This window comes from Pleurodeles waltl, chromosome 3_1 (assembly GCF_031143425.1).
Source record: "Pleurodeles waltl isolate 20211129_DDA chromosome 3_1, aPleWal1.hap1.20221129, whole genome shotgun sequence".
NCBI lineage: Eukaryota > Metazoa > Chordata > Amphibia > Caudata > Salamandridae > Pleurodeles > Pleurodeles waltl.
The window spans coordinates 586,481,639-586,493,634 of record NC_090440.1 but is presented as its reverse complement, the minus strand read 5'-3'; the positions used below and the strand labels follow the sequence as shown (position 1 = coordinate 586,493,634).

Sequence of the window (11,996 nt, the reverse complement as noted above, 5' to 3'; positions counted from 1 at the left end):
GGCTTTAAGACTTTGTACATTATACCACTGCTAACCAATGTTAAGGTTCTTGTGCTCCCTCCTTAAAACATGATAGAATTGGCCTACACCTAATTAGAACATTTAATTTGCTTATAATACCCTAGTTAAGAGGTAGAACATATTACTAGTGTGCCTGCACTACCTATTGCCACCCACCAAAGTAGCCGTTTAAAATATGTCTCAGGCCTACTATTGCAGCCTTCGTGCAGTTTTAAAACTGCCAATTTGCCCTGGCAAAATAACCCCTCTGCCAGGCCTAAGGCTCCTGTTTTAATACATAGAAGTCACCCTCAAAGTAGGCCCTATATAGCCCTTAGGGTAAAGGGCATTGTACTTAAAAGGTGTGACATGGGGGGCATGGCCAACCGTCATGGCCGCCTGTACATAATCCATAGTGGCTCTGCAATGTACTGCCTGAAACTGAGACAACGGCTCGTTAAATAAAACATATGCGAGTCCCTAGGAGCACAAATGGTGTGAGGAGGACTGGGAATGGCCTGGAATGGCTCGCGCTGCACTTGGGAGGGTGCTACAACACAGAGTCCCAGAGGCGGCATGGCGGGCACCGTGCCGCACCAGACCCAGGGGATCGAAAGACAGCAGAAATTTGACCAACAGGAAGATTGGTAATCCCGAACCTGGACCTGTGTAGGCCACACCACCCAAAGATAAGGGTCGGGCAGGCCAGGAGAGAAACGGTGCGCTACAACTTTGCCTGACTCCAATATGACGTCCGTCCTGAAAGGCCTGAAGCCACTAACGCAACTCTGTTGATCCACTTGTGGGTCCCATGCAGATAAAATAAGAGGGAGCGAGAAGTGAAAACAGCTCCATGAGTAACCAGTTTGGCAAACAGCCCCATTACAGGATGGTGGGGAAAGCTATCTGGCTGAAGACGAGATTGGGGCAGGTGCTTGATTTTCTGCACGGGGGACGTCCATCTTCCCGCCTTGGAAACATGAGCAACCCGCTACGCTATAGCCACTCTGTAATTCTTGCAGCACTGAGCTTTGCAATTTAGACCTATAAAAGCCACTTTTGTGGCTCTAACAGGATTACACCAATTCATGGGGATTTGATGTCCCAAAGAATCCTGAAGAGTGGGTGACGGGGGAGGAGAGAAAATAACCCTGAACGGCTGACCCCTTTTGGCAATTTGAACCCTTAGGATAAGATCTATTGGCATCCACCTAGCGACTGCCACCGTGAGATTTCATATTGGGTCAGAGAAAGCTTAATTGGAGTGGACATTTAGGACTAGATTGTTATTACTGAAGGTCCTCCAGACCAACAGCCTCTATGCCACCTAAGAAAAGCCAGTCAAATAAAGCCACTAGATACTTCACCCAGTCAACAGAGCAAAGTCAAGAAGATACCGGAGGCGACATGGCGCTGACAAAAGAGGACCTCTTAACCTCACTCAGAGACTTTAAAAAAGAACTCAGGGAGGAACTACGTGCAGGCTTTAATTCACCCCTAGATATTCTGAGGAAAGATATCAATGTCCGGATGTCCTCTTTGCAGGCAAACGTTGATTCAGTTGGATCCCGGACCCTGAAGCAAAATTCATATATCTCAACAAATGTGTGACTCCACTGAACATATTTGCAACCAACCTCCTCAAGTGTGAAGATTTAGAGTACCGCTCTCAGCGGGAAATTATCCAAATTAGAGCCCTGGAGGAGGAAGCCGAGGGGGCGGACTTAGAATCTTTTGTGGTGGGGATGTTCTCAAACCTGCTTGGAGAAGGCCATCCAGAGGTTCAGCTGGAGCGGGTCTACAGGTTTGGCCGCAGAAAGTAAGAGACTGTAACCGAGTCAGAGAAGTCTTAGCTAAACTACACACTTTCAAGGTCAAAGAGAAGATCCTCCTGACGGCCTGCAAACAAGACTCAGTCTCCTTCCCAGGAGCTACATGCTCTCTATTTCAAGACATAGCACCGGCCACCTTGGCGAGGCAAATGCATCTATAGCCTGTTACGGACCATCTGAAAAAGTAATCAGTAACATACAGATGGACATACCCATTCAGTAACAAGTCGTAACACTTTACGGATCTAGACGGAGCGGCTGCACTTCTGGGGTTCAATATCTCTAGCACCAGTGAAGAAACTGGAACAAGAAATAACCGACTCTCTGAACAGCCACGAGCTACGACAAGTGGGCATTGGCAGCAACAACGCAAGGGACAACGCTCAGGCAAGTGATGGTACAAGGGATAGCCTTCTTGGGGCTTCCGATGGGGTAGTCCAGCGACGACACTGTCTTTAACCTGCCAGTACCACGGATGGGCAGATTGGACTTCACCCCATACCTCACCACCATGGCTATGTACAATGGGATGCCCTGGGGGGAGGGGAGGTGGAAGGACTCACACCGCTGTTGCCATCAGAGAGGCCACCTCGACCCACCTTAGTCCTGGGAGGACCTAATTGACCGCAGCCTGCACCTTGCTAAGCCACTACTTGACTCTATGCAGTGAACATGCGGAACTGGACCAAAGTCCAGAGAAATATGTCTCAAAAATTAAGTTTTTCTGTTAGTGAGGACATCCAGCTCCTAAGCTTCATACAGTTAAGAAGATCTGCATGGTACACCAAAGCATGTCTAGAGCTAATGAGTGGGACAGAGGAGGGAGTGGTTGAGGTGCGGAGGAGAAATAGGAGGAGTGGATTCATGCGGGAATCTCGCATTACTCCAGTCTATAGATTTCAAGTACAGTGTCACTTAGATGGACGGCCCTTCCCTTATCTATGACAGTTACTACAAGTACCTCAAATCTCAAATGACTCAGTTCCCCCCATAAACGAACTAAATTTTGGAAATATGTCTTTAGATCATAGGATTGAGGTAGTGGCCCTGCAAGAAACTCACATGAAAAGAACTGAGGAACCCAGGCTAAAACACAAGACATACCCCTTAACTTACAGATCATCAGACACCTCTAAATGAAACAGGGTCGCCTCAATGTTTCACTCCTCTCTTAAACTTCAAACATCTCAGATTGCAAACAGGTACTTTTGCTTGTTCCCTGAAGCATGAATTCACACAGCTAGGGCTCTTGGACACTTGGCACATATCCCAACCCACCACTAAAGATTACTCTTTCTTCTCCCTTTCACATAGGACCTATACCCGAATTGACCATATCTTTGTTCACCAAATACTACAGCAGGACATTCGCTCAGCTACAATTCACTCTATAATGATATCCGACCATGCGAGGAAACCCATTTTTCACAGATGTTTTTTTCCGACCTCACTGACACGAGACCGCCTACTCCGCAATGACCTTAGACTGACTATCATAGAATACTTTCAAATGATTGACCCGCAGGACACTAATTTGGCCACCACCTGGGATGCTTTTAAAAAGGTGATACAAGGGAAATGTATATCACTTGTGACTACTCTTACGAGACAAAAGACCAACGATCATCTGGGACTGGAGGAAGAACTCTTTACAGTGGAAAAAGTCCATAAGGAATCCCCTACTCTTGTTCTCCAGCAGAAGATGACGGTACTCAGGGGTAAAGTTGCAGCTACTTACGCCAATCGCGCTACACTTACTTTATTAAGTCTTAGACAGACCACATATGAAAAGGGGAACAAAGTAGGTAGACATCTAGCCTGAGAATTACGTAAAAAGCAGGATAAAGAATATATAGGCCCAATTCAAACTTCATCCGGGTAACTGACTCACACAGAAGAGGGGAAAGCAGAGTCTTTTTTAGACTCCTATTAGACGCTTTCCTCCAGAGACCCAGGACCCATGCACACACAATACAACTATTTAGCCAACACCACACTTCCTAAACTTTCAACAGCACAACAGGTACAGCTCAATGAGTCAATTAGATCAGATGAGGTCCAAATGGCAATTGATTCTCTCAAGCTCAATAAATCCCTAGGCCCAGATGGCATTAAGGCCGATTGTTATAAAACATTTGGAACTGACCTGGTCCCTTATTTGACCACTCTCTAATTCTTTTGCAAACTCGCGAGCGGTCACCCCATCGATGGGAAAAGCCCCAATAACATTGATACCCAAAGCCAGCAAGGATCTGAACGCTTGTTCCTCATATGGGCCGATCGTCTTATTAAATTTAGAATCTAAACTCGACACCAAAATACTAGCGGACGTTATGTCAGACCATATGGATCAGTCAGGCTTTATTGAAGGACAGCAAACTCAAGACAACCTCTGGCTCATGGCCCACCTTATAGAAAAAGTCACTAAGAAAAAGATACCCGCAATACTCTTGGCCTTAGAAGCCGAAAAGGCTTTCGACTGTGTCGAATGGTCACTCCTTCTCCACACACTGAGGCATTTTTGATTTGGGGATAGATTTATGACACAGATACAAGCCATCTATGCTCACCCTCGCTCGAGAGTCCTTGTTAATGGTCTAGCCTTTGACTATTTCTCGCTGGGGCGAGGTACGAGACAAGGATGCCCTCTTTCCCTCCTATTGTTTGCCCTCAGTATTGAACCCTTAGCGGCTGGAATTCGAGAGCCCCGATCCATTCAAGGCATACTTTTTGGGTCAATGAATCATAAAATGTCACTATTTGCAGACAATGTACTTCTTACAGTAACTTCCCCCCATTCATCGTTGCTAGCTGTGCAAGCAGAATTGAGGAAGTTTGAGCCATTGGAAGGTTTCAAGGCTAACCTCACTAAATCCTTCCTACTTAATCTAACGGTCTCACAGAGGGATATGGAGAGACTGACTATCAATACTCCTTTTTGCATAGCGAAAAAAGAGATTACATACTTAGGTATCAATCTCACACCATGGGTGGACGACCTAGATAAAGCTAATTACCCACCACTCTTGCGTCAGCTCCAGCAAGACCTGATTTCTAATTGTACAGATGAAATTATTATAGACTTGTTTTAATTGTACCCCTCCCCCCCTTTTTCTCTGGTTGGCTGGGGAGTGACTGGGGTGGCTTACAGTACAGTCATGCTTCGTTTACAGAAGGATACAGCATTGCGAATGACTTGCTGAATGTTTATGGTCACTTTCTACATTTGCAATCTCTATGAAATACTGAGTTGTACAATAGCCCACCCTAGACTGAAATCTTCCTGGAAGATGCATTGCAATGCTCTTTGTTATTGTCAAAAGAGCAATAAAAACAGTTTGAGAAAAAGAAAAGTGTGACATGTATGTTTAAGTTTTACATGCCCTAGTTTGTGAAAAACTCCTAAATTTGTTTTCACTACTTTGAGGCCTACCTCTCTCACAGGGCAACATTGTGTTACCTTATGACATTTAATAGGTGATAACTTTTGTTTGGGAACGGGTACACATCGGTCATTCTGACCGCCATGCGGTCACCGCCATTTGGCCGCTCTGCGGTCAGAAGACCGCGGAGGCCATTCTGGCTTTCCCGCTGGGCCGGCGGGCGGCCGCCAAAGGAGCGCCTGCCGGCCCAGCAGGAAAGGCCCTGCAACACAGAGGCCGGCTCCGAATGGAGCCGGCGGTGTTGCAGGGGTGCGACGGGTGCAGTTGCACCCGTTGCGATTTTCACTGTCTGCTAAGCAGACAGTGAAAATCATGCTGGGGCCCTGTTAGGGGGCCCCTGCACTGCCCATGCCAGTGGCATGGGCAGTGCAGGGGCCCCCAGGGGCCCCACGACACCCGTTCCCGCCATCCTGTTCCTGGCGGTAAAAACCGCCAGAAACAGGGTGGCGGGAAGGGGGTCGGAATCTCCATGGCGGCGCTGCTTGCAGCGCCGCCATGGAGATTCAGCCCAGACAGGGGAAATCCGGCGGGAAAGCGCCGGATCCCCTTTTCTGACCGCGGCTTTACCGCCGTGGTCAGAATGGGCAGGGAAGCACCGCCAGCCTGTTGGCGGTGCTTCCGTGGTCATCCACCCTGGCGGTCGATGACCGCCAGGGTTGGAATGACCCCCATAATGTTTTGTGTCAACAGAATTTCAACTTAAATTTCTCTTTAATTGTAAAGTCAGATTTTAAGTCACAATTCTGAAAATAACACTTTGAGAAAGCTGGCATTTTCTTGTTCTAATCATTTGCTGTCTACAAACTGTGGTCTGGGTCACATGACTGTGAATAGCATGGCAATTAAGTCTTTGTACATTCTATAGGAGCTGCCTCAGCACATTCACAAAATACTTCATAATAGCCTTTGTCACTGTAGACATCGTGGGACCAGGGCAGTGAAGGAAGAAATTCCAGAACCATCAGTGGGGGGACAACTCCAGATGTTTCTTCCACTTAAAGCTGGCACCAGGCCTAGAAATACGACCCTCACTCCTGGGCCTGCAGAGGATACTCAGAAGGCCTGCCTGCACTTCAGAGGACTGCCTTGCTGCTTGAGGGCTGCTTTGTACTTCAGAGGACTGTCCTGCTGCTGGAATCCTGCCATGGAACCTCAAAAGACTACCCTGCTGCTGCAGGGCTGCCATGCTGCTTGAACCCAGGACTAACAGAGTGACACCAAGGACTTGTTGGTTGGCCTCCTGTTCTGAGCTACAGGGGTACAAAAAACTCCAATAACATGAACCCTGCAAATGGACCCTGCGTTAAGCGAATTGTGCCCTCTAGTGGTGCCCACCCAGTACTGGACCCTTGGAAGTGGTGCTAAATGTGTGTAAACAGCCTAAATTTAAAACTCAGGTTTAAGAAAGTACCCTCTTTCTTGGCATGGTTAACCCCATTTTCTGCCTATTGTCAGTGTGTTTGACCGTGTTCACTGGACTCCTGCTAACCAGGACCCCAGTGATTATGCTCTCTCCCTTCTAACTTGGAACCATTTTTATCCCACATTTGACATACTGGTGCCCCCATGTAAGTCCATAGTATGTGGTACCTAGGGCACTGGGGTACCAGAGGATCCCCTGGGCTGCAGCATGTATGGGGGGGCCCATGCAAAGTGTTCTGCAGTCCTGCCATTGCAGTTTGCGTGAAAGGGTGCATGCACCCTTTTTCACCATAGGTCACTGCACCAGGTCACTATAAACTGCTAGCCCAGAGAGCAAAATGCATGTACCTGTGTTTTAGGGCACCCCGGCACTAGCAAAGGGCCCCACACAAACTCCAGTGCCATTTTCATGGACTTCGTGAGTACGGGGAAGCCATTTTATGCGTGTACTGGACATGGGTCACTACCTATGTCCAGCTACATAATGGTAACTCCTAACCTAGGCATGTTTGGTATCAAACACGTTGGAATCATATCCCAATACTTTTGCCAGTATTGGAAGTATGATTCCATGCATTCTGGGGTCTCCTTAGAGGAAGCCCCAGAATTGCTCCTACCAGTCTTCCAGGATTTTCCAGGCAGCCCAAGCTGCTGCCACCCCTCAGACAGGTTTCTGCCCTCCTGCTGTTTGAACAGCTCAAGTCCAGGAAGGCAGAACAAAGGATTTCCTGTGGGAGAGGAAGGTAACACCCTCTTTGAAAATAGGTGTTACATGGCTTGGGAGGAGTAGCCTCCCCAGGCTACAAGTATACTTTGAAGGGCACATTTGGTGCCCTCCATACATAAACCAGTCTACACCCGTTCAGGGACCTCCAGTCCCAGCTCTGTCGCAAAACTGAACAATGGAAAGGGGAGTGACCACTCCCCTGTCCATCACCACCCCAGGGGTGGTGCCCAGTGCTCCTCCGGAGAGTCCCTGGGTTCTGCCATCTTTACTCCAAGGTTGGGAGGGACCTCTGGGAGCATCTGAGTGGCCAGGCCAGGCAGGTGATGTCACAGCTCCCTCCTGATATGTGCTCACCTGGCTAGGTGACCAATCCCCCTTTCAGGGCTATTTAGGGTCTCTCGCTTGGGTGGGTCCTCAGATTTGGCTTGGAAGGTTCCAGCAGGACTTCTTCGTAACCTTACTTCGACATCTAGCCACTGGAACCGCAACTGGACCCTCCAGGAACCGACAATCCGTATCCACAAGGAAGACTCTGCTTGCAACATTGTTTCCACAGCTTCTTCCAGTCCTGCAACATTTTCCCAGCTGTGCATCCTCTGAGGGTGGCAAGAGAAGGAATCTCCCTTGGAGTGAATGAGTCACACACCTTCATCAGCAGGCACCAACTGCAACAACGGTCGGCTGCGTAGATCTCCTCTCATACTGAGCTGCATGGATCCTGCATCATGAGTGGTGGTCCAGGGTAGTACTCTTGGTCCTCTCTGCCAGCTTTTCAACTGTGGTGGAGGTAAGCCCTTGCCCTCTCACGCAGGACAGTACCCCCGTGCATTGCATCTCTTGCAGCTGCTAAGGCTTGTTTGCATCTCCTATAAAGGATCTTCGGGCTTCATGTAGCCCTCAGCACTTCTTTCTGCAAGGGCCGTCCCTCTGCATGCTTCTCCTGTGGCGTTGGACCCTTCTCCAGTTGTGCTGCGTGGGCTCCTATGCAACACCTGGTTCCTCGTCCAGTGGGTCTCCTGTGGGGGCTGCCACTTCTTCTGTGGACTCTCTGTCTTGCTGAGGGTACCCTTTGGACTCTCCCCGTGGGTTGAGTCCTCCTGCACCTTGCTGGTCCCCGCCAGCTCCACCTTTGCTTCACCATGAGTTCTACCTTTGCCAAGGCTTGTTGGTGGCCTTTCCACCCCACTGACCAACTACAATCAACCTTCCGGAGTGGGACGTTAACGGCATCCTCCAGGAATTCTTCACCTGCTCCAGGGCTGCCTTCCTGACCGTCTTCGTCCTACCGTGGACCAGCTCCTGCATCCACAACTGGGTTGGTAGTAGCTCCTACTCCTCCTCAACTCTTCTGTGACTTCTGGACTTGCTCTCCTTCTTCCAAAGGTCATCCTCTTCAGGAATCCACCGCAGGTTTCTTGCAGTTTTGTCGGCTGTTGCATTTTCTTCTTTTTCTGCCTTTTGGATGGTTTGGGGAAAATCTAGTAATTTACTCCTTTCCTCCAGGTTGCTAGGGGGCACTGTGGTACTTACCTGTGGGGTTTCCTAATACCCCCAGCTCCCCTCTACACATTCCACTTACCTAGGTGGGGACCCTGTGTTTGCATTCCATTTTTTTAGTATATGTTTGCGCTCCTTGTTTCGCTTTTCACTAATGACCGAGCTGACAAAAATCTCTGGAATGCACTTCTTAATTCAAAGAAGACATTTATTATTTCACTATGCGAGGTTCCTAAAAGGAGATTAGCATGTTGAAAGCACACGTTTAAAAACAGTCACAACAATGAAATGGAAACATACCAAAATGATTCTCCACTGCAATATACAGGTCAAATATATGTATCTATATTATAATGCAAAGCAAATAATTAATTAAAAATGCATCACCGCAGGGCCTGTCAGGTGTTTCATCTTTCTCATGCCAGCAAGCCGATGACCCTGTTCGACTGAGAGAAAGAGAGGTCTCCACCCTCACGGGAACTCTATATCAGGCATTCGACATCTGAACCCTGATTGAGGCCACTCCAACCCTCACTGTCGCACTGGGTCTTTTTATATCTTAAAAGACCAAAGGAGCTTTTTGGAAAAAACCCTCATTTTGCGATTCAAACATGCTGGTTAGTTTAGATATGCTTTGAAAATAACACGCTGGGGTTAGGCCACAATCCCAAGATGTCAAGTCAAAACAAGGCCGTTCCCTGCCGTCTGAGTACATCCTTATCAATCAAAGCCCTTGGTGACAAAAAAAGCACGAAAACAAGACAGAATGCACAGTTTACAATGTGGAAAATCCCTGGCACCATTTAACATGGCAGTCTCTAATGCTACGATAAAGTCAATAGGCAGAATGAATCTAAGGCTAAACTGAATACAAAATGTAAACTATAACTGGTGAACACTGATGTAACGGCGGGCAGCTAGGCCAAATGCAAAGTGGTGCAACACGAAGTCAGTGGTCAAAACACACATTTCACTACATTCCACCCTTTGATCAATGACTCAGTGTAAACTACAGATTGAAAATCAACTTCTCTCTTACTTCTTTTTCTCTTTTAAAAAAACATTACAAGCAAATCAGGTATATATTGTACACAGCAACATAATGAAATGATAAAAGCAATCACTATAAAGCAATGGAAGTGGATCAACGTATTGATCTTCTAAACAGTTAAACCAGACACACATACAATGAAAAGACTGAAGCTTATATATTCTGATTGGGATAATAACTGATTGAATAGTGTCTCTAGGATAGCAAGTTGGTATAGAATTAGATGGAAACATCATGAGGTCTAATCATGTAATGGTACATGGTCCACCTGTAATGTTTGCTGGAATATAAGTGTTCCCATACGAGAATAGTCAGCCAACTGGCAACTTTGCTTAATAAGACTGGCAGCAGTCATCAGATGATAACAAGCCATGGGTTAGTTCAAGGAAAAATGAAATCAAACAGGTTGACAGAACATCCATGGTACTCTGCATTGTTCTCATGCAGAACTTTGATCTGTGAAGCACAATTAGCGCTAAATGGATCCATAGGTTTTGTACTTTAAAAGCAGCAGGAGTGTTGCACAATGGTGATCAATCAGGTTCAAGTTGGGGGTGCTGTCCTTCCCCCGACCCCACATGCAAACGCTCGAAGGGAGACCACACAGCACACTCATGGTCAGTGGCAAGTCGTAGTATGATCTGTAAAAGAAACAAGTATGATTTTTCTTGCAAATAACATTTCTCATCTGAAATGTGCTCCCATATGTCCTTTCCTTGTTTTATAATCAGCAGGACATTATTGGGGCCCTTTGCTATGATTTCAGCAGGTTCTGGAGGGCCATTTGGGGATTCAACCCACACCTTAGCACTGGGGGTTTTATAAGCTGATTCACATCTTCCCTTTCCTTGCACTGTTAGAAAGTCTGGGGCAGTCCCCTTCCTCACCAATCCTCCATACACTGAACGTATGACAAGTTGGACAATTCTGTCTCCAATCTGTATGAATAAATCAGCTTCTCCACTATTTAACAGAATAGCTTTGATTTCTATCTGTCCTGGTAACTTTCCTCTCCCCAATTGATCTTTGATTGTGGGACAGATCTCTGTGCTGTGTGTGCTGACAAATAGGACATTGCAAAAACACAGTTTTGATCAAATCTAGGGGAATGTGCATCCCTCTAGTCTCTGCCCACATGTAAGTGGCTTTTTCTCCCAGGTGTCCACATTTCTGGTGTGCCCATTTAGCCATCCCTACCAAGTCAAAATTCTGGGTTGCTACTTCTGCCTCTGAAATTTTGGCTTTGTCGTCTGCAAGTGAATTGAACCAGCGTTCCAGTGAGTCAATGGGACAATGAGCATCTATGACTTTACTCTGTTCTAACATTTTCCAAATTTCCTGCCACAAACCAGTTATGTGCAGGCCATGTGGGAAGCCAAATGGCTAATCCATTGGCAGTGGACCAAGAATCAGTGTAAATATGACAAGTCTCAAGCAGCTCTTGCTTCACAGCTTGATACACAGCGTACAGCTCTGCATATTGGCTACTTTTTCCTTCTCTTGTGGTGGTCAACAACTTTTTAGTAACTGGGTTGTATGACACTGCTTTCCAATGTAATTTGGACCCACGTATTTGGATGAACCATTAGTGAACCAAACATACTTCCTATCCTCAGAGGACAAGGATTCAAATGGCACACCCCATCTCACTGGTGACTCTCTTACCTGTGGTACCTCCTGCACCCTCTCTTCATCCTGTACAGGAGCTTGTGACACCTGTTCATGTAGGGCTGCAGTGCCTGCCAGTCCTACTCGAGCCCTGTCTTGTATGTACCATTTCCAGCGTATGATACTAGCCTCTTGTGCATGTCCTATTCGGTGAGATGTAAGTAAACTCATCACTCACTACATGACTGGCATTTCAGGCATCAGAATTACATTATGACCTAGTGTTATTTGCTCAGTATCCACTAGAGCCCAATAACAGGCCAAAAGCTGTTTTTTAAAAGGAGTATAGCGCTCCCGAGAGTCAGGTAGTTTTCTAGTCCAAAATCCTAGGGGCACCCTCGTCCTCCCCTGTTTTT

General features: G+C 47.0%; 1 protein-coding gene across 1 annotated transcript in view; it reads right to left on the bottom strand.

Annotated features, from left to right (window-relative positions):
- Positions 1 to 9,114: 9,114 nt before the first annotated feature.
- The window catches only part of LOC138283234 (tesmin-like), a 543,145-nt gene continuing 540,263 nt past the window's right edge, over positions 9,115 to 11,996 (bottom strand). The window contains exon 7 of the mRNA XM_069221270.1: positions 9,115 to 10,613. Within this exon, the coding sequence (XP_069077371.1) occupies positions 10,506 to 10,613 (108 nt within the window). The 3' untranslated portion in view covers positions 9,115 to 10,505. The remainder of the gene's footprint in view (positions 10,614 to 11,996) is intronic.